General features: G+C 39.4%; 1 protein-coding gene across 5 annotated transcripts; it reads left to right on the forward strand.

Moving 5' to 3' along the window:
* The first annotated feature begins 268 nt into the window (after positions 1-268).
* GPR63 (G protein-coupled receptor 63) lies at positions 269-27647 on the forward strand. Of its 5 annotated transcripts, none has more exons than XM_071806735.1 (5): positions 269-629; positions 15301-15386; positions 17305-17407; positions 20055-20132; positions 22258-27647. In XM_071806735.1, the coding sequence occupies exon 5, from the start codon at positions 22402-22404 to the stop codon at positions 23659-23661; it is 1260 nt and encodes a 419-aa protein (XP_071662836.1). In that variant the 5' UTR covers positions 269-629; positions 15301-15386; positions 17305-17407; positions 20055-20132; positions 22258-22401; the 3' UTR covers positions 23662-27647. The 5 variants fall into 5 exon arrangements, with proteins under 5 accessions (XP_071662836.1, XP_071662835.1, XP_065691437.1 ...); XM_071806734.1 differs by lacking the exon at positions 17305-17407 and adding an exon at positions 20520-20793; XM_065835365.2 differs by lacking the exon at positions 17305-17407.

The raw sequence follows: 27647 nt of genomic DNA on the forward strand, positions 1-27647 counted from the left end.
TTTGCAAGAACAGCCCGCTCGACGCTTGGCGGCGAGAAATGAGCAGGACCCCCACAAGAGCAGCTATGCCCAGCCTGAGCCGCCCTGCTGCTCGCAGGTACGGCGCTCGGAGCGCACCCACCCGCGGCTGCGGAGGCACCTCCGGCGGGGCCGACACCGGCAGCCGCTGGGCCGGAGCGTGCGCGCGCCCCCGGGAGGCGGAGCCGCGGCGCGGGCGGGCGGGGGCGGAGTTCGGAGGCGCTGCGGCGAACGGGACGGGCGGCCGCGGGGAGCGGCTGCCGGCGGGGAGAGAGGGGAGGAGGGAAGGGGGCGCTGGCTCGCCCGCTTGTTCCTCGGTCAGGCGGTTCCGCGGCGCTGCCTGTGCAGTAGAGCCGCCGCTGAAGCGAATGGGCAGGCGGCGCTGAGCGCGCTGCTCTTCGGAGCGGGGTCGGCAGCCGAGGGCAGCGGCGGGGCGGGCAAACAATGCCCCTCACTTCTCCGCTTGCGCTGCCCGTCCTCCTCCTCCCGCTCCCGGCTTCGAAGCTTTTGTTTTCCCCGGCCGCTGCGATGGCAGGAAACTTCTCGGAGGGATGGGCTCAGGCCGGGCCTGTGCTGCGCTGGGCTCCGCAGGGCACCGGCCACGCCGTGAGGTGAGGAGAGGCGAAGCGCTGCGCGGCGGCTGGCCCTGGATCCACGGGGCTGGGCGGCAGCTGCCCCTGTCCGAGGGGGGCAGCGGTCTGGGCAGGAGGAGGGCGTAGAGTTACGGTGGGCACCGCCGGGAGCCCAGCACCGTTATGCCGGTTCCCTCAGCTGGAGTCCCACGGCTGTGAGGGAGTTCCATCCCTGGCGGGACCTCGGGAGTCCGTGCCCGTGGGCTGGGCCGGTTCGGGGATCGGCGCCCCGAGGAGGTTGCGCGGGCCCAGGGCGGCCGGCCGCCGCCGGAGCCCTTAACGGACAGCGGGCGCGCGGGCTCCGCGACAGCCGAGGGGAGGCGGCGGTAGCTCCCTGTGCGGCAGAGCGGGGCCTGGGGGCAGGGGCGCTACCAGCCCCGGGTGGTCGCTCTCGGCTGCGTCCTGTGGCCGTGCGGACAGGTACGGCTGCCTGTCGGGCGGCGGGGCGCCGGTCGGGGGTTTCCTCCGGTGGGGGCCGGGAGCTGGGGCGGTGTGCTGGGGCGGTTCCGGCGGGGGTTTCATCGCCGTGCGTTGGCCCCGCGCTTTGAAGCTCCCACCTGATGTCGCCTCGCAGGTCACCGAAGGGCGGAGGTGGTTCTTCCTCCCCGAGGCGGGACACTTGGTTAGGGACACGGGGAGGCTGGCTGCTGGCTGCCTCCTGCTCTTCAGACTACTGTTTGTGCAAAACTCTTCATCAGGGAGAACCTGCGGGTGTCTGTACGGTGTATGTGTTGCTCCTGATATCGGGAGTTGCTTCTGGGAAAAAAAGTGTCTCACTTAAAAAAATGAAAAACAATTGGTATTTCTTAAATGAGAATGTAATTTCTATCTGGGTGTTCCACATGGTTTTCTTTATACTTGGTCTCTAAAAGTGAGGTGATCCGGTGCAGGCTAATCTATGTAACAAAGCACATTATGAAGTTGTCGTTGTAAATCAGTACAGTTTTCCTAGAAAACAGTGGATTTGCATGAGGATACAGGTGATCTACACATTTTAAATGGTCATAGCTAGGTATAGCTGTAATATTAGACTCATGCCCAAGAGGATTGTTAAATAAGATTGTTTGTCCTTACTGAAAATGTGATTGCTTAAACAGTGGCAAATAGGTTTTGCACAGTGCATTTTCTGTGGGACATGGTATACGTCCTGACATTAGAGCGAGGAAGCAAAGGCATTGAATTATGAAAGAGACAGTTTTAAATAGACCATTTCTGGATAGCTGAAATTGTAAAGAGATTTTAAAGAGTATTGGCAATACAGAATAACCACGTGTTTTCAGTTCCCAAATGAATTTTTGCTGGTTTTTTTGTACAGTTATCTGTTGTGAAAATATATTTGCCAACATCACTGTAGCTACATTTCCAGGATAACATAATAGATTCACTAGTAATTACATTTTTAGTCTACAGAAGCAGATTTGGTAATGACTAATAATTAGACGAATAACAATTTCTGAATAACTTTTGTTTGAAATACTTACTGCCAAATGATCAGCCCTCTAGAAACTTGTCTCCTTACATTATTTTGTATGACTCATTTATTGGAGAGTGGCCTTACTGTGAGAGTGCATGTTAATGCACTAATGTATAGAACTTTTTTTTTTTTTTTTTAAAACTGAGAAATGAGGCTGTGGATGTTGGGCCATGATACTCAAAGTTTGCTCAGAGGAAATGGGAAGAAGCCAAGATGAGCTCTGCTGATTTCTAATTTTATTCTTCTGTGCTACAATGTGTAGATGACTTCTGTCCAGTGGTGCTAATCAGGCTATGTTTGTATACTTCATTGCATGTGCCACTTTAAAAATCTTCCTCTAAGGAATAGCAGACAAAGCCTGGAGAGGCTATGACCGCTTCTATACCAGTTAATTATATGCACCCAAGACTGTTCTCTCTGGTTCTGAAGCCAACTGACACAGATTAGCCCTTGTCAATGCTGTGGAAACCCTCCTGCCTTCCAGAGCAGGATAAATGAATACAAGCTCCTGGTTGGGACAGGCTAGCAGGCCTGTGTTAAATCTGAAATGTTGCCCAAGAGTTGCATGGAAGAGCCGCAGTTGGCCTGGGTTAGAAGGGTGCTGCAATAGTCAGTAGCAGTTCAGCAGTCTGCGTGACTGGGTTCCATTTCCTGGGAATGGTTCCTGGCATTGCTTGATTTACTAGTGTCGATGTAGTCTATCAGTAACACTGTAAGTAGCCTCTGTTAACTCTGTGCTCAATCATTGTGATGTAATTTGCCTGCATTGAGGATCTCTGGCACTATAAAATGCTGGTTTTCATAGTCAGCTGCTTAGAACTGTGAGGGCTGCTTTTTTGTCCACTTGTGCAGGGGGGTGAAAGGGAATAGGTGAAGACTTGGTGGCTTTTGCACTTGCCCATAAGGAAGGGGTAAGCAGGGTCAGGGATGGGCTTACACAACTTGTTCTGCAGTCCTGATGGCTAGATGTGAACATGTTCATGGCCTGTGTTCTCATGCTGTTTTGTTGCTTTCCTAATTATTTTTCTGTAAGTAGCAAGCTGGGCAGAGCAAGGTTGCATGTGTGGTTTATTTCTAGATGCCCGGAGAGATTACTAACCTGTTAAAATTATTAGGCTAGATGTTTAAAATAAGTCATTGTGGACTCTTGCCCTACTTGCAGTCTTTTTTGTCACTGAAATTATCCACGAACCCTGTGTACTTCATAACATTCTGTGTGTGTTTTGCTTCACATTTTTGCAGTATCTCACTGTTTAGTTCATGGAGACATAGAATGTCCTGAGTTGGAAAGAACACACAAGGATCATTGAGTCCAAATCCCGTCCCTTCGTAGGACCACCCCACAGTTCATACCGTGTGTATGAGGATGCTGTCCAGTCTCTTCTTGAACACTGTAAGGCTTGGGGCCGTGACACCTCCCTGGGGAGCCTGTTCCAGGGCTCCACCACCTGATGGGTGAAGAACCTTTTCCTAATGCCCCACCTAAACCTCCCCTGGCACATTTCCATAATGAAATGGTGCATGTGCATTGTGTTTTACACTGTGTGTGCTTTTTGGGTATCAATTTGTGCAGTTAATCTCACATAATAGTCTCATGAATAAATTTCAAAACAATTTTGAAGCATGTCAGACTTAATTGTTACAAATGAATAAAGTGAGGCAAGAGGAAGTGTAACTATTTAAGGAATCCTAGTTGCAGGTTACAGGAGTAGAATCTCAGATCGAAAATTGTTAGTTCACAGTGCCTCTCATTAAAATACTTTAATCAAACATTGTATTTTTTTTTCCTCTGCATTTGCTGACAGCTATTATTTTGCTAATCTAGCTAGTAGCGTGGTTTGAACTTAAGTAGGGAAATTGTGTAGTTGCCTTCTTCCCAGTTGAGGATAATGCTTAGGTATATGTCTAATGTGACTTAGTAAATGCTTTAAAGTACTTTCCTGAACAGACACCTTTTCTCAGTGAAGTTCCAGTCAACTTCATATGAATGAAACCTTGTAAAATAGAAATATTAACATTGAAACGTTTCAAGGTGTACTTTAGGAGAAAGATGAGCTATCCTTTTCTTCTGCATCTGTGCAAAAGCACTGATTTGATAAGGTATTACACTTAGGCACATGTTGAAGTGTCTGAGGAGTCCTGCTGGTTTGAATGGCACTTAAAGAAATCTCTTGCGTAACTGTAACCTAATTTACCTCAATCTAGATGTATATTATACACAAGCTGTGTTTAAAAGAATATTGTTAAGACCACATAAGCACAGAAGTATTTGGAAATTTAAAGCTTTGAAGTGGTGATGATGCGGCCTTCGGGAGCTGTGCTTTATGCTGTCTAGGATCCGTTTTTTTTCAGAGTGCTTTGCTTCTCAAATTGTGCAACCAGAATTAGTGAATGGTTATGATTTTCGCAGCTCATCCTTGACTTTCTCCTTCTTGGAGTTACTAAAGCAAGGTTTGAAACATGTTGATCAAATATGACATGGTGACACAATAATTGTGGAGAAAGCAAGGTTTTGCACAGTTGTTCATCTGCTGAGTGCTGGGCTTTCTGAAGGAAGCTGGGTTCTGTGTGGATACGTAGTATTTAGTCATGTAGTTAAGGCCGATGTCATGCCCTTTAATTAGAGTTCTATGACTGCTACTTCTCAGGTCTTCAGAGCATGACTTTCAGACATTAATAGCATTCATTTTTACCATAGTTTTTGGGTGTGTAATTTTCCTAGTGCACTTCCCCCCCCTCCCTCCCTCCCTCCGGATGTCATTGATCACTTCCTATATCCTTAGCAGAGTTAGAACTTCTAAATGCCAGTTCAGACTGTGACTGTCTGAGGTGTAGCAGTAGGTCATGATCCATACCTGGATTGACAATGATTTATACATGGATTATGAAATGACCCATGTTACCTCATAATTTTTATGTAAGATAATATAGCTGATTTGAGGATGGTGAAACTTTGGGGCTTGGTTTTCATTCTGTTGTCCGTGAGGCAATGCTGTCTGGTGACTTTACTGTTATTTTCCTGCAATATTTTACTCTTACTGACCTGTTTCTTCTGGGCCATCTTGTTGCCCAGCTGCTTCCTGTGTTTTTCTGCCAAATCCTTCTCTTGTTTGATTTCATATATAATTCGTAGTTGCTAGTCACTTTAGTTGGTCAGTTAGAATATTTTATCCTAATATAGTTTGCAGCCCTCTAGTTGCATGGGTCAGGTCAGCTGACCAAGCAGATCAGATCAAGAAAGCAAAGGGGAAGCACACTTTCAGATCCAGTGCTCAGATTTAACAGGCTGTGGTGAAGGAGTAATAGCTGTTGTAGCCTAAGTGGGCTGAAGCTGGAGAATAGAACTACAGAATAGTTGAGACTGAAAGAGACCTCAGGAGGTCAGGTGGGCAAACACTCAGTGCTGAGCCAGATTGAAAGTTAGATGAGGTTGCTGAGGTTCGTGCCTGCCTGAGTTCTGAATATCCCCAAGGATGGAGATTCTGCAGCCTCTATGAGTAACCTGTTCCAGTGTTTGACCACTCTCACTATGATTATTTTTTTCCTAAGGCCTAATTGAAGTTACCCATACTGTAGCTTGTGTGCATTTCTCTCATCCTTTGCTGTGAACCTCCAAGAAGAATCTGGTTCTTGTGCTCATTAAAAAAACAAAACAAAACAAAAACATAGGTTTTTTGCCTTTTTTTTTAAGATGTCTAATAATACATTGTCTGTCAGGAATATATATGTAACTTTTGCCAGGCATGTAAAAGCCAATCTTCTTCCAGCCAACCTTGCGGACCTTATTCTATAGCATGCTGATCTAATTAGTTGAATTACTTTTTTTGTTGTGTGCGTGTGTGGGCAAAATAAAAATCTTTTGCTAGCCTTGCTTTTTGAAACAGTAAGATGTTTGAAATGTCTCCCTTCTTTCTCCCACATGATTAAGCATTGTATTTTCCAGCAGGTGCCTGCCTCATTATGTGCAGTGAATGGATGCTGGTGGTTTAGGAGGTAAATCTAAGTCTTCAGTCTGAGCTTCTGAAAGCTAGATATTTAGTTATGTGATTTTTTTTTTTTTCGGCCTCATTAGGTGTATGGACCCCTGCATAGCAAATTTAAACCTGCTGACAATAGGCTGCCATTCAGGGATGTGTTAGAAATAATCTGTGGAGGACTACGGTGACACTGAAGTAGTCTCAACTAGCCTTCCAGGCACTTTTACAGTCAATGGAGAAAAATAAGCTTGTCCAGAAAGTGGTTATTCCACCTGTGGTTGAATTACTTGCTCAGCATTTCTCTGCTTTATATCCTAAGAGTCTCAATAGGTCTTCTAGCCTTGCTACCCAGCTTTTAGGACAGCTGCCTTCAGGCAAGGTTAATCCTTAGTGAGCACCTTTGCAGTCTTTATTTTCTTGTCATTCAATATATGGCCACATACCTTATTAACAACCCTTTCTGAATGCTTAATTATTAACTTGAATGTGTGTTTCTTCTGTGGTGGCGTTCATCCCCATATATCAGTTCTTCTGGAGCCTTAAATTATCTTCATCACCTCACGATTTTCTGCAAGCTATTGTTTTAAAAAGAAGGAAAAAGGAAAAAAAGTTGTAGGAAAAGGTTCACAAACAAGAAGTGTTCAGTTTGAGTTGCTTTGAGCATAAGGGGAAACCTTTGCAACAAAGGGGGAGAAAAAGCATGTGTTTTTGATGCAAATTGCAAAATAATAATCCTGTATTTCTAAGGCTGTCTTAGCTAGAACTTCAAAACCTGATACTACTTAGAAATGGTTATTGCTACAAGTTTTCTACATCAATAGTGTAATTCACAAAATTATCCCTTTGAAAGGATTGCACAAGGTTCATTGTGTATGATAGAAAAGAGAGTACAATATCTTATGAAAAACAGAGATTACTTTTTTTTGTCAAAGACTTGAAGAGTAATTTGAAAACACATGATATTATATGTTGATTAAAGTCTTGTTTTCAGTAGGTATTACTCCAACAAACCTTTTATTACTTGATCATTCAGACTCTTCTGTCAGTTTTTACTTCTGAGTTTTCTCTAAACATTTTTCTGAAGTCTTACATATTTGTGCATGTGTTTAGAAATACCTGCACATAATGTATTTGTGATATCTTAGTTCCTGTATCGTTAACTGTATGCATATATGCTTTTGCATATATAAACTCAAAAGTGCAGAAAATGATTTTGAACTGTATTTCTACCAAATTTCCTGTGCTTCCTATTACTACCAAAATAATTTTAAGAAGCAAAGTAAAAAAAGTTCCAAACCAAACCACAAACTTCCCACATCTAGCCAAAGACATGTCACGAAACATCGAAGGAATATATGTATTACGTTTGCGCTTCCATTCTCTCAAAAATGCATATGTGTACACTGGTACCCCAGACTTTTGTATGCTTGTATTGAGTACTGTGGAAAAATTTGTGTGGCCTGGAGAGGAACTACCTGATTATTTTTGGATCAAAATCAACTTAGTAGCAGTGGGGCCTCCCAGCTCTTGCCTTATTTCTGATTTGAAGGGTTCATGAGTTGATAGAGCTGAGAAGTTAATTCCATCCTTCACACTACTGTATTCATTCAGCATGTCTGCTCAGGCTCCAAGTGTGTCATTTATGATAAGGAGGTGGCATTTGAAAGAAATTTGGCAACATTTGATACTGACTCATAAAGGCATGTTTAGAGTATTTATAACAGGGAGAGGTTGTACTGTGCCTTACTGGTATCAGGACATCTGCATCTGCTGTAAGAAATTTCTGTTGCATTTATTATGAGGATAGACTTGGTGCTGAGTGCATTTGCTGACTGAAGTTGAGAGCCTTTTTCTTCCCCATTCCCTTCATTTTGACAAGAAGGCATGTTCCAGCTGCATTCATATTTTCTGGAAATAGCAAATCAAACCATGAAATCTCATGTACTAGCACTTCTGCTGTTAAACTGCTAGATCCAAATGAACAGGTTTGTACAGATGGTATTTCTAGTTTTAGATGCAAAAACCTGAAGAGTAAGTATTTTTAAGATACGTGGCTCTACTTCATAATGTGATTAACTTTTGTCAGGTTTTTTTTTGCTTCCATTAATAGCATTGCATCTTGGGTCTTTCAAATTACTTCTCTTTGGAAAGTCTTAAGAGAAAAGATGGACCTTGTGCAGTTCTGAAGACTCCTTCAACTGGGCACGGTGGAGAAAAGATGAGAGAAAGATTTTAATTTCTGAAACTCTTTGTGGAAGATGATATACAACATCTCTTCCTTTTCAAGACAGGACTTGAGTCTTCAGCAACTTCAGCAACTTAAGACTCCAGTGTCAAGAACGAGATGCTATGCAGCACCTAGGAGTTGAAAAGACTGTGCCGTTCTCTGTATGTGAATCACTTGTTCAAGCTAGAGCAGGGCGAGTTTGCATGTCTGTCAAGAATATTATTGCTTTTCCAGATTCATTTATACGTTCACTAATCATGACAACTGTATGCTGTTTAAAATATAAATGTTTTTGAGTATATTTCCGGTATACAGGAGGATATGGTTTGGGAATTTAGCTTTCTGCAGCCAGATGGATTATAGTGTTGCTAAGGAAACAGACTATAAATGAAGTGGCAGCTGAGTGTCCCTAGAACACCAGACTGCTAGAAGCTGGTATTTTAAACTCATTTAGGTGGGTAGATAAATTGATGATGCAATGAGAAGTTAATTTCCTGTATTTTATGGTTTGTTAATTTTCATTGCTTTGTTAGTATTTATGAAAGGTACCTTAAATTCCCACTGAGATCACCTGGTGTGTGGGTCACTGAAAAAAATTGCTGTTAAAATTAGAAAATGGCCAAAAGTTGTACAGTAAAACAAATCCTAAAATAATCATTAATACTACTGCTGAACAGATAGATAACAGTGTAACAAAGACCTGGCAGCAGTATGATCCGAACTGAAAAAATGCGATTAGGAAGTAAGTTCAGAATTCTTCAAAGTACATGGGAAAAAAGAGAGCTACTGTGGACCTGGCGACCTTTCAGATTTTGAGCTTCATGTATAAGCTGTTGAACATCTACATTATACTTATTTGATTTACATATATGAAGTTACTCAGAGCAAGTGAATTGCATTTTTGATAGTTGCTCTGCCTGAGATCTTTGCTCTTTTTTCCAGTGTTTTTGCTGAAAATGTATCAAGTTTCCAAACCAGGATTATCAACTGATAATCAGGACTTTTTTTCCTTCCCACAGAGAAGGGCAAGTGTAGCTGAGCCATTCTAGCTAAGCGTGGGGCTATAGGGATAAAGACTTAAGTAAGCTGAGCCCAGGCGACAGCAACCGCTGTAAGATGGACTGACTGAACAAGGAGAAGACAGAAAGAGTTCTGAATAGCCTGAAATACCTGAAAACCTCAGGCTTTTAAAAGCAAATAGATGGGATGTGAAACCCCTCCCTGCCATTTATCAAGAAAGTAACGTGCTTGTTTCATATTGCTTACTTTACTTTTAAGTGCCTTGTTTTCCTGCAGTTAAGGTCCCTTTGAAGCTTGATGGACTTGGGAACTGAAATACTAGAGAAGGCAATGATATCCATATTTTCAGCACTGTATGAGTTGTGGCTTAAGATAAAAGGAATGAGTAGGCTATATCCAGATACATTATATATGGAATTGCACCCACTTCCAAAGAAACCTGGTGATAGGAGATAGTGAAGGCCAACACAGAAACCTAACACACGAGTCTGCTCTGCTGGTTTGAAGTTGTATCCCATGCATACGAGGGTGTAAATTCAAGCATATGAACAAGTGGTTATAACTTTATTCAGGCATATTGTTTGTGAAGCATATCTACTCCAAACAAGACTGACACGGACTGAGTATGCATGAGTTTCACAGGTTATGTTTGCTTAAGAACAGAAGAAATAAAAATGGGCTGAGAGGTGAACAGGCACCGTTTCAGTCTGTAAAGCTTAAGAAACTTACCATAGCTACTTCTGTAACAAAAATACATCTGGAAAGGTCTTTGTAAGACTGAAAATGTTAAGAATTGCCAAGCAAAGACAGTGCGTGAGCTAAATATGAAATGGAATGCTGAGAAAGGATTTAAAGTATATACCAGGTGGTTGGTAGAATTGCCATTCTATGTTTTCTGAATGGAAATGAAACTTTTCAATAGAACACATTCTGGAAAATGCATCAGTGCTCCAGCAGTGTTAAATCTCTTCAACATGTGACATTTAAACTGTTGTTTATAGTACATTGGAAACAACTATTTCTAGTCTTTTCAGCCAGGTAGGCAACAGAGGTCATTGTGGAGATGGCAGTAGGTGCACTATAACCTTTCCCTCCATGTTTGCCATGTGGCTGAATTTAGTGCATTGATATGAGTACTGTCAGTCTACATGTGGATCAGGATCTGCTACTGTCTTATTGCTGGAAACAGTAGCCATGAGCAGACCATACCTGTCACAGTATGTAAATCATGACTTTTCCTCTCTAACTGCCCATTTGCTGAGGCACTTTAGGATTGAGCCAGTTAAATTGTTGTAGTGGATATTTGCTCCTTGAAGGATGTCTTGCGTCTTTCCTGAAAGTCTCTCTGTCATCTTCTGACAAACTGTTTGCCTGTTGCGTGATAGAAGGAGCTGTAGGACCTGTGAGAAATCTGGCAACAAAGAGCACACTGTGGATCAGATTACTTGTTGCTGCAAAGTGCCCATAGGAAATGGCATAGTTGGAAGAAAACAGCGAGCCAGATGAAAATGTTGTGAAGGATTAATTGTGGCTCTTGGGCTGTTGGTTGAACCTGAATGATTAATATTTTGAGGGAACTAAAGTAGATGTCGTGCACTGTAGCCAGGTGTGCTGGAACAAGTCTAGTTAAAGTGAATCTTCTTGTGTTTAAACAAAATAATGATGTACAAACAAACAGATTTGACTTTATTGGAGAGATTTTATGAACTATCTTTAATTTAACAAGATTTTCAATGGAAAATACTATAATGATTTGATAGCAAAAAAATTTATAGAAGTTATTTTCAGCCAGCTCTGTGAGTGTAAAGGAGCTGCTGACAGAAGCTTGACTATTACATCTGGAATAGGAAGGTGGTTTTGATAGAAATAAAGAGAAAATAATCGGAAGATTAGATAAAAATATTTAACTTTAAATCAGTCCCAGAGAAAGACAGAAAAATGATATTTTCACTGCCAGTCATGGTACCTTCTGTAGTATCTTGATACAGAATCCTTTAATACGACTTGCAAACCTTCCCCAGTAGTTTAAAACTTTATTTGTTTATTTATTTATGTATTTTTTCCCCGTCCTGTCTTGGAAATACAGGAGGAGCATCAATTCTGATTTTGCATGTGTTTTTTCATGTTTTATACTGCATAATGTTAATTTCAATTTTAGTAATATTTTATAGAGAGATTTATAGAAGGCAGAGAGGCAAGAGTTTCCTTTTTGATCTCTTCTTATGGATATCACTGCGCTTGTTTTCCTATAAATCTTGCCCATAAGTTTCAGTTGTTGCTAACTTCTGTGTGTTTCAGTGTTTTAAAAAAAATCAACAGAAGTCTCTTGGTCTAGATTTTTCAGTAGTTGTTAAGTAGTCACGATCAAATTAGAAGTTGTGTTATATTTATTATTCTATTTGGAGTTACCCTGCATGGAAGATGATAAATTCCATACAGTATTTTCTCAGGATCAGTTTCATATTGAAATTGAGACCGAAGGAACTTCTCTAACTGAATAATCACTTTAATATTATTTGCAAAAAGCATTAATTGAGCACACCTAAAGAGCTTTCAGCTAAGTAGGGAAATATGATCTTGAGCTACCAAAGTAAAAAAATGACGTGAGTTAATGGTGAGATAATACTTCTCTTTGTAGGTTGGGCGGGGGGTGGGGGTGGGGGTGGGGGTGTGGTTGGTTGTTTTGTTTGTTTTTAACTAAGAATTGTTTTTTAAAAATAGTGTGAAAATCCCTCTCTTTTATTACTGAAAGAACTTTTCCACGGAAACAAGCCGTTCTTAAATATGAGGCTTTTGAACTGAGCACTGCTGTAACTATCCCTGTGAGACATTTGATTTGACCTACTGTTTGTTTAGCAGTTCCCAAGTAGCACAGAACCACTGAGTATTGCAGAATCACTTCCATTAACTGTCAAGTTATTTGTAACAGGGAATTATAAGATACTTAAAAAGATTGTTGCTACAAAGGATTTGAATCCTTCAGTTGATAAGCCCTTTTTTTTTGCGTTATTTAAAAAAAAAAAAGTGGTTTCTTACATTAGAGTAAAACAAAACAGTGTGCTTTAAAGATCTCCAGATTGACTTATTTAAATATTTTTGGCTTGTAAATTTGTTTATTTATTTTTTAATCTGTTCCTGATGTATGTTCCAAACTCTGCCTGTCACATCTGTGAAGAAATTGTTAGTGCCTTATTGCATAGGGTCTGAATGTCTGTAAAATGTTATCTAGCCCTGAGAGTTGTCCAAACAGGAACTCTGAATTTAACTGTCTTTTTAAATCTTTAGTATGAACATATTTCTAACTAGGACTGTTTCTCAGAAACAATTACTATCTTGAAAGTGTTATTCCAGTTGGCTGACATGAGGCAAAAATAATTCTGAAGCTATTAAAACAATTAGATGACATGGATAACTATTAAGAAGTACTACGTTTATTTAGTTTCTTTTTCTGTGTTATCAAAAATAAATTACTATTCTGACATGTAGCTGTTTTAATAGATTAATTTAGACTAACAGCAAAATTTAGGGTAAATCTGGGGAAAAATCAAAGGAACACAAACAACTATTGGTTTGTTGCGTTAAGCATTTTATGTTTGGTTTTGGCTGAATAGAAATACTAATAATTATTGAAAATATACACATGCATATATCTATGTATTTGTATAAGAAGAAAAGTGTATAATACAAATACATAAATATGCTTGTAAACTAATTCTGTGTTTAGTTCTCGGCTGAATCTTACCCTTGCAGCCTTTAAATCCTCTCAGAGCAGGATGCTGCAAGCAGCAGCATTCCTGTTGCTGAAATACAGTCACCTCATTTAACTTGCTACAAGCACCTCTTCTCTGTGAACCAAGTGCCAAGAAGTAAGACCCGTAACATCTGTAGTACCACAGCAAGACTCCTGGGCAGCAGCAGAATTTGGCTGTAGCGTGAGCTAAGTCCCTGTGAGAAATGCAGAATCCAGGCCTATTGCTTTGCTCTGGGAACTAAACCAAATCCCAGGAACCTATTGTGGACAGCACACTGTGTGAAAAGAGTACAAATTTGGTCATTCTAATAATTTTTCCATTAGCATCCCTGCATCTTTTTATAAAAAGAGGAATTTTCATTAAAATCAATTTTGAATCAAAAAACAGGTATGTTTTTGTGAGAGACAGCCTAATAAATTCTATCAATATACAATACTGTTGATTATGTGATTACCATTTTTATAAGATCAGTTTTGTAAACCCTTGCATTTTGGTACAAGATAGTGTGCTCACAGCTGCTCTCAAAACATAAGAAAATTGATCTTCCCCTGTTTTTAGCAGAAAGTGGTGCATGTTGGGTGTACTAGGGCACTACAAAGGAGGTAAGAGTGATGTAATACAAGAAGCCTTTAGATCTTTACCTTTTGGTGTATGAAGGTGAGACATCTTCACAGAACTCATTCTTCATTGAGAGAATATACTAGAGATATGTGTGTATCTATATATCTATCTATATATACTGGAGACATATATTTCTAGTTGAAAAGCCAAAATAGCTTTAGGACAACTCTGTTAAAGCTTTCTGAGTTGAAGCAAGTTTTTTTGCTTGCCTGTTATCTTCTGATTGACTTTTTGATGAAGAAAGGAAGCTTTCATTATTTCAGTTTATTTTTGCTCTGCAGAAAGCAGATTTCTCAACAGGCATGAGCAAGTGACTGGTAAGTCAGGTCTTAAATTTTGGGTATTTGAAGTCTGAGTTAAGTTGGTTGCAGATACAGAAACTCAGCACTTGAGTGGTGGGAGGAACCAGGAGATTGAGTGGTCTTACAGTACCATTTGTTCTTGTTGCTTCCCTTGTACAAGGTCGTTGTAAACTCGTTGGCTGGTTGATCTGCCAACCCTCATGTACAGTGTTTATTTAGAAACTTGTTCCTGAAGGAGCCTGACATCTTTTGCTCCAGCGTGGAGGTGACTTACAGATGGTCCAAAAGATTCTTCTGGCAGAAATTAGAAGTTATGTAGTCTTTTAAGAACTAGCATGTGTCCCATGTCTTTTATTTTTCTTTTGATTTTTATATATAAACAGTATTTATAAATAAATCAAGCCACGAGGATCTTAGTGTGACAAAAACTTAGCTTTCAAGACTCACTCAAATTTCCTGCTTCCTTCTGCAACTACATAGAAAAACTACATTAAAACTGCTGTTCTCAGTTAACAACAGGTATGTCATGATGGAATATGCAGCTTTTTAGCTGTGTTAGGTCCAGTTTACAGAAATGATTTTAGCTGCTTGAGGCATAATAGGATTGTGCTGATAAGTGGTTGGTATGAGAGCATGTAAAGGAAGTACTGAGATCCTGAATTGAAACTGTGATGGTTTATTCTTCCTCCCTAGACTTGTTTTCTTGCCCTTTGTTTTTCTCATACTATTATGCTGATTTCTTTGCCATTTGGGGAAAATCTATTCAGCTTCTTTATGATGTTCAGTAGCACCCTGTGCATATTTTTTTTGTGTTTTTTTTCTGAGAAGCCTTGGGAGGGTCTCAAGATTAGGATCCTGATGTTTAAGGCTAGGTATGTATTTTAATAGATCTTATAGGACTTAGGGCAGTTAACTGCTGCGTGTTTGTCTACAAATAAAATAAATGCATCTGAATGAGATCTAAAATAACATGTTATTCCAGTCCTGGCAAATGTTAGTAAATGGTGAGATTTTTATGCACCACAGATAGCTGAGGATCTCTTTGGTTTGATGAAACTTAGATGCCTTAGTCCTGCCTAAGGATTATACCTTCTGCAAGAAAGGGGCATGTGATCTGCCTTTTGTCAGGGGACATAGCGTATCCTAACTCTCCCAATAAAAATAAAGTTTTATTACAGAGAAAACAAAAAACTTTTGTGATTCTGATCTTGTTCTGCCTTGAGTGTCAATATGTCAGCAATGTGGTGTATTGTTTTGTTTTATTTTTTTTTTGACAGAAGATTTGGAATGGGAGTACTTTGCTGAACAGAGCAGCACAAGATGACTTATGATTCCTGCTCTTCATGGGAGCCTGTCTGCATTGGTATGTTTTTGTGTTGTGTTTGTGTTTTTTTAATTTGTCAAACTGATACGTAGTATAAGCCAAAGGCCCACTTAATATTTAGAAACTAAGCAGAGACTATGAACTAAAAGAGCATGTTCTCAATAATATTTTTGGTGTTTACTGTTCTAGGTGCTACAGTATTCAGTCAACTCTTCAACGTGAATATAGTTAATATGACCATTGAACGAGTGGGAAAGTTAGAAGTCAGGGGAATATTGTGACAGTACTAGAAATAAACCTAAGAGTGCACAAGTCTACAAATTGAGAACACGATTTTTCCCAAGAGCTAAGAAAATAGAATTATTCTTTACATTTTGCATATTTGTGGTTCAAAATAGTAATAATGATTCCCATGGCTGACATTTGTTGACAGTTAATGGCTCTCTGAATTAAAGGACAGCAAGAAATATCCTCAAGAGGGCAATTAGTTGTACTTAATGATCCAAAGCAGAGGTGGCTGTTTCCCACAATACTTTACTATGAAAGTTGCCACAGTAATGTTTATAGAGTGGAAAAGGGGAAAATTTCCTAAATTAAACTAATGCTTCTTGTGAATAGTTTTATGGGTCATCTACTCATGCAGTGTAGTTGATTAGTTTCAATTTAGGATATGTAAATAGGTATTAAAACTGAAGGCTGCTGGTTCCTTTTAGGAGGAACAGTTAGGTAAGTAAGAATGTTGTCCCTGCTGATTTGTTCTCTGACTCATTCTTTGCACTGGCTTTAGCAGAAAGGATTCCATTGCGATACATTCCTGCTTCTGCTTAATGGCACAGAAAACAATGCTCGATTCATATTGGGAGGGGAGTGTGTGCTGGGCTGCTTTGTACAATGACAGGGTATCAGAGAGCACATACCTGAGTATTTTCTGTGAACACATAAATTGTTTTGGAAACAAAATAAATCCATGGCCTTCATGTTTGTTACTGACTTTATCCTTTTCCTCTTAGGTATATTTTGCTTTTCAAAAGTTTTTTTTATCTTGCAAAAAATTTTTACCCGAAGTTTACCTTAAAAATAAAATCATTGATAGTAGCTGTAAAGCATACAGAAGCTTCCTGTTTGGGACCACTTAAAATGTCCCCAAGAAACACGATTATTGCATTGCTAGCTTCAGGTTTCTGAGTAAGAATGATTTCTGTTTGCCAGACCAAATCTTGGTGCTGGGCAGTACTGAAAATGTGCTTACTTTTGCAGATACATTTAAGAAATCATTTGAACATTTTGGCAGCTGTTCATAGTGGGTTCTGATCTGCATTAAAAATAACTATTATTATGGCACTGTTATGTTCCTTGGTTTGTCTGTGTTGGAGTTATTGGTTTTGACTGCTGTTGGCTTTGCATATAAAAAATAATCTTTTATTTCTGGTTGAGCTTGCTATCCAAATTTTGAACAGGAACCTTTTAGCTTCAAAAGCTATTAAAAACAGATGCCAAAGTTCTAGCAATAATTATATTTGATGAATGAAATTTGTGTGGTATTTAAGTTTGTAATTCATTGAAATAGTTGTGTTTATTATGTTACATGAAAAGAAAGTTGCATATGAGCAAGAACCTTGCTTGAGACAAAATGTGCATACCCAGTAATTTTCAGCATTGAAATGGAAAAATAGTGATCGTGTGGAGCTTTTTTGCATCTGAAAAGTATCAGTGAGAGTACATGTTCTAAAAGTGAGAAAGCTGTGACAAAAAGGTATCTGCCTCTTGCTTGAATATTTTGATCATCAATAAGCTTACCTATTTAAACTTTCAAAGCATGGTTGTCATTTACAAGCTATGTGATTACCATTCAGCAATGACTCTGACTTTGAAATTAAAGAGTATGTCTTGCTCAAAGAGCGAGTGAGGACTGAAATGAAGTTGCTGTGAAGTTATCGTATTGGTCCCTTTCTTGCAGCTTATATTTCTGTCCTTACATATATTTTGGGAAGTTGGAAGGGTGTGAAGAAGGATGGAGACGCATGTTTAATAACCATGTGGATGCTCGTGGTAGAAGCTCTGTAAGTAGGGGGTGGGCAGGGAGGAAAAATTTATATATGATTGCTACAGAAGGGATCCTCTTGAATTTATTGGCTGAATTGCCAATTGCTTTTACAAAGGACGATAGCCAAGAAAGAGCATAACTAAGTTGCCTGCAGGTTAGATAAGTATAACTCCAAAACACATTTGAGCATGCAGATTCAGTATGCGGTGCATGGAGGGATTTCATACTTCAGAGTGATAAACAGAAAATGGAGAAGGATGCTACCTGGAAACCATCAGGAAGCAATGAGCACAGAAGCAATACTTGAGAGTTTCTTTCTACCTGGGATCCAAAGCCTGCAGTCTTCTTATTGTCTTTGAAACAGCTGATCACCACTCACTCTTTCATCCTTCTTGAAAAGAAGATATGGCTGATGATTTATCAACAGCCAAATGGCTAATGCTCGCTTCCCACTTTAAGCACTTGGCAAGGTCCAGGCAGCAGCTTGAATGAGGTCATTCACCTCCTGTTCTCTTAAAAATGTACAGAAAAGTGCACAAGCTTCACACTGAGGGGAAAAAAGCACAAAATAGGAGCTAGCTATTTGCCTAGAGAGCTGAGATGATGGGAGAGCATACATGATATTATTTTTCATAGCCACTTTTTCTGTGTTTGTTAGGAACAGTCTATAGACACCTGAGTCGTTTGTGATATACTGGATGCTACTGGCTTGAGAAATGCAGAGTAGCACAATATTTTTTACTAAATTAAGGGTGCAGGACACTTGTGTTCCTACACCCCTTGTGTGGTTCCTTCTGTTTAGAAAGGAAGGTTATGATAAAGCAGTATTTTCTAAACTTTGGTTCTTCACCTAGGAATATTTGCAGTTGTGTTTTGTTTTGTTTTTTTTTTTTCTCAGAACTTGTATGAAAAGTATTATCATCTAAGGCTCTGCTGAATTTCATACTTGAGAGTGTAAAGTTGAGTGGCATAAATATGTTTAAAGTGCTGTAAACTGAACTTAAGTGGGTAAATTCTGTTGTGTATATTTAAAGTTAGCCAAGTTAACTGCATGTATGTGCTTAAAATATCTGTATTCAAATCAGATAGCTATATACCCTTTGCAGTTAGCAGGAGATTAGCGCTTCATGAGGGTGATTCACCTCTTCCTGAAATGGACATCTGTATAAAAGTCATGTGAAATGTGTCCTAAATTCTCATCTAAATCCACAGAAGCAATATGGCATCCACAGCATCTTGTAGCAAGTATTTTTACAATTAACTGTGAAGTAATAATTTCCAGATCTGGACTCCTCAGTTCAAGAGAGGCATGGACATACTGGAGAGAATCTAGTGGAGGGCTACAAAGATGATGAAGAGACTGGAGCATCTCTTGTACGAGTAAAGGCTGAGAGAGCTGTGAATGTTTAGCCCAGAGCAGAGAAGGCTCAGAGGGATCTTATCAATGAATGTAAATACTTGTAGACTGAGTGCAAAGAAGACAGAGCCAGGCTCTTTTCAGTAGTGCCCAGTGACAGAACCAGAGGCAATGGGCACAAACTGGAACATGAGATGTTCCCTCTGAACAGGAAGCACTCTCTTTCACTGTGGGGGTGACCAAGCACTGGCACAGGTTGCCCTGAGAGGTTGTGGAGTCCGCTTCCTTGGAGATAGTAAAAAACTGTCTGGACATGGTACTGGGGAACTGGCTTTAGGTGGCCCTGCTTGAGTAGGGGAGTTGGACAAGATGACCTCTAGAGATCCCTTCCAAACTCAGCTTTTCTGGGATTTTGTAGTTCCTTTGGCTTTTCCTATTCTTGTATTATTAGTGCCAGTGATCATTGAATCTCCCTGTGCCACCAATAATTCTGTAGACCTCTACCATAACATTTTTCAGTCACTTTTGAATGGAGATCAGGTGGAGCAGAATTGAACATAGTACTGAAGGAAAGAGCTGCTGTGGATGTGTGTTATAGCAGGTAGTGTATATAAATATATGGTGTACGTAGGTAGCTCCTGCTTTTCTTCTTGGTTTGTTTGCTAACAATTCTGAACAACTGGCTGATGTTTTCCTAGAGCATATTATCAAAACTTGAAGATCTGTTTTTCTTCTGGATGGTGATTATTGGTTTAGCATCTGTTTCTATGCATGCATAGCTTTAACTCTAGCAACACTGAATTTTATCTGGCAGTCTGTCCGCTTCTCACTAACTGTTGTGAGATCCCTCTATACCTCTTTATAGTTGACCTTCATTTTTATTAAATTCCTCTGAAGAACAGTTCATGTTCATCATCAGCAAATGCCATGGTTTCACATTTCTCAGTTCTCCCCTATAGGCTGAAGAGCTTGAACCCCAGTATAGATTTTCTTTATAGAATCATTCTGGTGACCTTTTTTTGCTGCAAAGGTAACTGCTACTTCTGTTTTGTTTTTTTTTCTTCCTATTTTGAACTCATCATTGTCTATGAGAGGCCTTTACATTTATCCAATGGCAGGTAAGTTTCTTTTAGAGCCTTGGTGGAGAGACCTCGTCAAAAGCAATCAGAAATGGAGAAGTTACTTTTGGTGGCTTATTGCTTACAGACCTCTAAAAAGATGTCTAGAAGATACTGCCCTGGGGATCTAATCTGTACTCCATTATTTTAAATCCAGAATTATTTGTTGAATTTATGCTCTTTTGTAGTCCCTGAAGAACGCTACAGCTTCCTTCCCTCTCCAGTGTTCTTGGCTTGTGGAGTCATACACCTCATTGAAACTTCGGGTGAGATTTTCATATTCATTGCTAAAATCCTTGCTTATTTATTCTGGAAAGGTGTTAATGTTTCTACCACTAGTTACAGATTTTATTCTAACAAATATTTTAAAGAAGACAGGTAAAGGAAAGGTTTATAAAGACCAAAGAAGACAGAGTTTCATCTGCTATGTATGATTTAGCCTGTAAATAACAATGAGGCTTTCTTTAGAAGAGCTACTGTATAATAAAATAGAAAGGGAGAAAAAGGAGAGAAAAAGAGAATCTAGAATAAAGTTACCATGTTTTGGCATTTTTACAAAATGCCAATGTATATAGCTTTCCATGCTATTGCTACTGTTATTAAAATATAATAGGATAATATAGAAAAGTATCACATTGCCTCCCATTCAACAGGAAGACCTCTAGAAAGTGGAGTTGGTGTGACTCAATGGAATCAGGATGTTTATAATAATATCCCTTCATGATACCATTGAAAATTAAAGGAGACAGAGAAGGTTAATCATGTAGGACAAATGCTGAAGATGGTCTGGCCATGGAAATCATCAAGCGATATGGGGCTATGGAATGAGAGGAGCAGGTCATGGTGCTGATGTTCCTTGATGAATCCTTGGCAGCAGCCTGAGCGGGCTTGCGTTTGGATCGCTGGAAGTCCAAACGGGGGACATAGGTTAGACTTTGTTGTCTTACAGTTCATTTCTTTGTTGGTGAAGTATTATCCAGGGAAGAATAAACTTTTGATGATTCATGAAGCATGTGGTCCTTATGTAGATTTGTAAAAGCATTCCTTCCTCCCTTCACTTTTGCACAATGTTGGTACTGAACAGAACCTGCATAAATACTGCAGGCAGGATTTGTGTTACCAGACAAGCTTCTTGAGTTAATAGCACGAGTTTGTCACCATGTGCAGAGATAGAGGAGATAGATTGCCCTGTGAAAATGCCTATATCCCTCTTCTGACTAAAAACATGAAAACAGCATCAAGTGACTGTTATATTTATCCAGAATGAATGAGGTGAATCCCACTGTATGTTTCTGGCTATGGTGATGTGTTTTTTTTAAAAGAACATAGAATCCTTCTGGTTTCCAGCTTGATCAGATGCCAGAGTACTCTGGGGAGACTTAATAGTGCACGATAGAGGGGAGGAGTTTTATGAAGAGCTAACACAGAAAAGGAGAGACAGTACTTTACTCCTTTGTGTTTTATTTGTCTGGAAGAACAGTACACATAATGATACAATACATGTAATAACATTACAAGACAGTACACGTAAACTATAAAAGGAAATGTTATGTTCTGTCAGCATAACAATGAGGGAGGCAGTTCAGCAGAATATCTAAGGATTAGATTTACAAGCACAAAGAGGGTGTACGCAGTTAAATTATGTGGGATGCCAAGGTGAATTAACAAAGACTTGTCTAGACCAGTGAAAACAGGAAAACTTGCTGCGGGGGGGAAAAGGTTGTAGTGGCTGAAGGAGAGCTAGTTTCCTGCACCTTGTCATGTCAGTCACTAAATGAAACAAATTGAGATATACTTTAATCCTGTGGGCAAGTTATTTAATAATTAATAATGGGTTAGGATTTTTTACATGTTTTTCCTGAGGCTTCTGCTGCTGTTGACTGACATGGATCCAAGGATTCTGTATTATATAGGATAGCTCAGATAGGTAGGCTTTTCAGTGCTTAGCAAACAGGCAGATAGGTGATACTGATACTATTTAAGGTATTTGGAAATGTTATTAAAGGTTCCAGATGTAGGCATAATCAAAACAACACCATGAAGTTTAAAAATAATGAGATTTAAATAAAGATAACAATTTGACTTATTCACTCTTAATCAGTAAAGTTTGTTTTTAAACACAGAAGTTTTCCAGTCCTTGTTAGAGTGGAAAAAAGCTTGGTGAGTGAGAGTATTGTACAGTATCAGCAAGACTATAGGAGCAGGATCTATAAGAAAAAGTCCAAATGTTACAAGACTCTTGTGACTGGTGTTTAAGTAAATTGTGTTGACCTAAAGAGTAAATATATATTGTGGATCCTTTTGTCATTAAGAAATATGGAGCAATTGTTCCCATTAGTTTCAAAGAGTCTTACTTTGTTTCTCTAAATGTTGTTCGTTTTCATTTTTCAGATGGAAATGCTGACGTGAATTTAAGAACTCTGATGCTTTCAGACATTGAATTTTGATTTGTTAAACGACCAGGAATAAGATACTGCCTGAACAAGATGAAATGCCTTGAAGACCTTTGTTTCTGCTTTCATTTCTCCTGAGTCAATGGTTTTCTCAGCAATGTTGACGCTGGCCCACTCTGGGACCTCAAATGCTACTTTTATTGTTTATGAAAATGCCTATACGAATTTTACCACTCCCCAGTTCTTGCTTCGTAGTGGCACAACACAGCCATTGAGATATAGTTCAGGTACCGTGCTGACCACTGAGAGAACTCCTTTTCTGGTAAACACTACAGCTATCCTGCCATCGCAAGAAGTTTTCAGGAGCTTGAGTTTGCCACTCCAGATCATTCTTTCTGCTGCTATGCTATTTATCTTATTGGTTTCTTTCCTTGGAAACTTTGTTGTCTGCCTCATGGTCTACCAGAAGGCAGCGATGAGATCTGCAATTAACATCCTCTTAGCAAGCCTGGCTTTTGCAGACATGCTGCTGGCAGTGCTGAACATGCCTTTTGCTCTCATAACAATCATTACCACTCAATGGATTTTTGGGGATATATTCTGCAGAGTCTCTGCCATGTTCTTCTGGCTTTTTGTCATAGAGGGGGTAGCCATTCTTCTTATTATTAGTATTGACCGATTTCTTATTATAGTTCAGAGGCAAGATAAACTGAACCCTTACCGTGCAAAGATTCTCATTGTGATTTCCTGGGCGACGTCCTTTGTTGTTGCTTTTCCATTATCAGTAGGGAATCCTAATCTGCAGATACCCTCGAGAGCACCTCAGTGTGTTTTTGGCTACTCTACAAGCCCAGGTTACCGAGCCTACGTGATTGTTATCTTGCTGATTTCATTTTTTATTCCGTTTCTGGTAATGCTGTATTCTTTTATGGGCATACTCAACACCGTCCGCCACAATGCAGTTCGTATCCATAGCCACCCTGATAGCATATGCCTCAGCCAGGCCAGCAAGCTTGGTCTCATGAGCTTACAGAGACCTTTTCAGATGAATATTGATATGAGCTTTAAAACTCGTGCCTTCACAACCATCTTGATTTTGTTCCTTGTCTTCATAGTCTGTTGGGCACCGTTCACCACTTACAGCCTTATTGCCACATTCAACAGCCACTTCTACTACAAGCACAACTTTTTTGAGATAAGCACTTGGCTCCTTTGGCTCTGCTACCTCAAGTCTGCACTGAACCCACTGATTTACTACTGGAGGATTAAGAAGTTTCATGATGCGTGCTTGGACTTGATGCCCAAATACTTCAAGTTTTTACCACAGCTACCTGGCCATACAAGGCGTCGCATTCGACCCAGTGCCATCTATGTGTGTGGGGAGCATCGGTCAGTAGTGTGAAGCTGCGATTGTTTGACAATGATTGTTATTTTCTGGAATATATGTATATTTTTTTTAGGCTTTAGGTTGACTTTTGTTTTGTTTAATATGGCTTCTGCAGTGTGGCCATATCTTATAACTTGATTAAATTGTCTCTGTGCAATTTTGGGAGGAAAGATAGAGGGAGGGAAAGTGACTGGTTATAGTTAGATTTACTACCAGAATACAATGTCAAGAAAATTACAAATTTTACCTCTAGGATTCTATGGAAATCCATTCTTTTAAATGAAAGCTATGTTTGTAACATTCTGTCAGGTTTATGCTTACTAGACCTGCAATTGCATCTAAGTGTAGGGACTTTTTATGCTGCTAAGATACAGTATATTTAGTTGGTGTAATTTTTCTGAAAAATGTTGCTGCTGTCTGCCAATATATTAGAGCCAAAAAGTCTCATTAGATTACTTCTACTTAATTTTAACAATATTTCAGAAGGTTTCATGGTCATACTAGAAAACGTTTTTCTTTTTTTAATATTCCATTAATATTTTTGTGCACTTTACAAACTTCACTATGGAATTTGTTCATTGGTATATGTTGTTCTGTATTGAAGGGTTATTATTATTACTTCTTGGTGAATTTCAATGAAAGAGGCATGTAAGCTCTGGGAGGGCAATTTCTGTTGGTATAGCTCCATGTACAGTCATAGATTTACTGTTTCTCTAACAATTGATCAAAAGTAACATTAACTGCTCAGTTATCAGGGGACTTGGAGGGAGAAAATGGAGGAGTGAAAGAGAGAGAAAACAATGTCCCAAGGTTTAGGCTAACACAAAATTTAGAGAAACAGATTTCATGTGAAAATTGTGACGGGGAAAGGGCAGGTGTAGTTTTTACTTCAGGCTGTTACAAGCTGTCCAAACCTGATGGTATGCCTGAAAACTTATCTGAAATCGTTACTTTGGTCCTACAGTTTACACTGTGTTGGTAAAATGCTGTTTCTGCTTTGAGTTCATATAAGGCTGGGTGTACTCTTCACTGCTGAAATTGCACTGTCAGACATTTGTTGGGATGGAATTAGTAGGGTAAACCAGCAAACAAGCAGCATATGAATCATAGTTGAGGCTAGGACTGAGTCTACATAGTAATGTCTGGAGAAAAACAATCCTCAACTTGCTTGTTTTCCAGTTTAAATATTAGGCCGAAATAATAAACTGATAATAATGAGTAAACAGTTGGTCAGCAGAATTTGCTGGGGAGGTAAGTTAAATTCCCATTTTTCCTCCAAGACTGCTTTACATAGTTTTTTTTGTTGCCCCTTTTCCTCTGCAGTGCCTGCTGCCTCAAGGGTTTACTCTGCTGTTCTCATCTATTAGGTATCAGCTTCTCTCCTTGAATGCCAAACTACCTTTCAGATTAATGTCAGGCTGTCTCTGTACCTGCCTGGAAAGCAGAAAAGCAAAGGTTTTCTGTGATGATAGTGATCCAGACTCAGATTATTTTTTTGTTTTAATCAGCTATATAGATACATAACGTGAGATAAGTCTCAAATTAGGAGTTAGGTCTGGGCTTTGAAGTGAGATCCCCAGTTGCTCTGAGACTGGGGAAGAATGCCTGCAGAATTTGTGCATCCTTGCAGTGAACTTTTTGGAAATGTCTGTGACCGAGTGATCTGAGGAGGATTAACACACAACATACTTAACAGCTAGGGCTGAGGTTTGGGCTTCTCTTGCTTCCATCTCTCAGCATGACAAAGCATGGGGATCTCTTCATTGTTCTTGTACCTGAGGAGCAAATAATAGCAGTTTTATCTGTTTCTATTTATCCACAGAGTACAGGAGATTTCCTTCGTACCCATGTGCGTGAAGGAAATCCCCTGTTTTGGGTGGATGTCCAGGGACTACTTGCTTCCTGAGAGAAACTAAATATTTACACCCCAGATTTTATTTAGGTCTTCAGTGAAGAACTAATTTAACAGTTTTCTCTGTTCTTCTCATCAACAACTAAGAGTAAAAATGTTGGCAATGTTTACATTTGGTGAGTATAAAAGGAACAATTTTGAATTTAGTTATTTCATTGTTTTTAAAAAAACCTGCCAGCTGAGGTTGTAAAGGCACCCAGGCGGTGACAATGATATGGATGTCTGTGCTTTCCATTCTTTATCAACTTCACTGATGATGGTATGGATTTTTCTGATCAAAACGACAGACAGTCAAGGAGTTCTGCTGTAAAATAGAGTAGTTTAGTGTGTTTCTGCAGTATAACTTTTATTTCTCAATTACATTTACATTGATAGTGGAAGTTTATGACCTGGTTAGCATGGATTTTCTGTTTCAGAGCTGTCATGCCTGTTTATCTCTGAAAGCAGCAAAATTGTGCTTAGAGCTAATGTAATAGAGTGAGAGCACACACTAAGATGTCAGGAACAGGTACTTTTGCTGTCTTCCAGAGCTGTAATGTAAGAGGTTTGAATGAATGTTGTAAAACATAGTAATTCAAGAAGGAAAGTTGATGACTAATACAGGAAGGTTAGTGAAATTACTTTCTTGAAGGGGGAGGGGAAGACATTTTGTGGGGATTTCATAATCTCCAGTAAGTACTGGCTGTGAAGTAGAAATTGTGAACATCAAAAATGTTAATTTGTCTTCATAACGTAGTGTTTATTTATGGTGACTGTAGCAGGATTTCTGCTCAGAGCTGCATCTGCTGGTACTTGGAGAAAAGAAGCCCAAATTGTGTGGCCTGAATTCAGAGGTGACTTACACCGTGATATACTATTTGGTTACCAGTTTTTAGAGGTGATCAGAGCCTACAAAGAACAAAGTGTGTTCAAAAAAAGAAACAAGGTGGCATAGGAGTATCCCCAGGGTAATTACATGTTTACAGAACCATTTGGGCTATTGTGTCTAATAAACCATCTTCAGAGCAGTGCCTTGATAATTACAGCTGAAGACCTAGGACGAGGTTGAAGACAGCTAAACTGCCTTGCTATCTGTGACCCTACCGAGATCTGCATAACCTTGTGAACGTCTGTAACGTTAAAACACGTGTTGGCAGGATTTGAGCTACTGAGGCATTTCAGTGGGCTTGACCTTGACCAATAGAAAGGATTTTAGAAACTGAAATTGATCCTTCTTGATTCACCTGGGGACATATAATTTTATTTCTCCCCAGAAATGATACTTGTTACTAAACTGTATTCCCTCATGTCACATTTTTCAGAAATCTTTGGTGTGGAGGATTGAAGTGAATGTATTTTGAGTTACATTGACATTTAATTCATTCTTTCAAAGCATGCTGCTTATACAAGTCTCATTTGTACAAATCTATTGCTTTTGTACTCAAGGTTGTGTATTTTTGACATTTCTTGTTACTCATGTAAAAATATTTATGTATATAGAGAAGAAAATTGTTTTGCCTCTTATTGCTTTGTTACTGTTTTTTTTTTTTTTTTCCAATTCTATGCTTAATGCTTTCATAGTTTCTTTTCTTTGGGCACATGCATAAAAAGTAAGATTTCAGTAATCTCTCTGTAAGCATTTGAGATTTTTAATTCTCAGATAATTCAATAATTCCCTCCTTGAAAGAGATTCTGATTTATTTTTGTGTGAAAAATAAAAATTCAGAGCACAAGTTTGTTGCAGTTGAAATGGTAATGAACTTCTTAAGTCCAGTTTTCCAGGAGCCACTACTTTGCCATTATGAACTGGTTTGATCTTTTTTTGAAGACTCATCATTTTCTGATGTGGAGAAACCTTGAATTACTGTTTTGAAACAAGCTGTTAAGTAGAATGGCATTGTCTTTTCTGTACATATCACACCTGTGAAAATACCTGAGAAACAAACAAACAAAAAAAGAAAAAAAGAAGAAAAAATAAACATGAACATTCTCCAAAAATGTAGCAAAAGTCTATAGAATTGCTCTTTGTGCATTCACAGGTTTCTTGGATCTAAAACCCAACTTCATAGTTTCAAACACATTATTTTATCTGTATATTAAATAACAAAGA

The sequence above is a fragment of the Patagioenas fasciata genome, chromosome 3 (assembly GCF_037038585.1).
Source record: "Patagioenas fasciata isolate bPatFas1 chromosome 3, bPatFas1.hap1, whole genome shotgun sequence".
Lineage (NCBI taxonomy): Eukaryota > Metazoa > Chordata > Aves > Columbiformes > Columbidae > Patagioenas > Patagioenas fasciata.

What these genes read in the sequence shown, in the direction of transcription:
- GPR63 (XM_071806735.1), top strand. Translation starts at nt 22,402, where the DNA reads ATGGTTTTCTCAGCAATGTTGACGCTGGCCCACTCTGGGACCTCAAAT.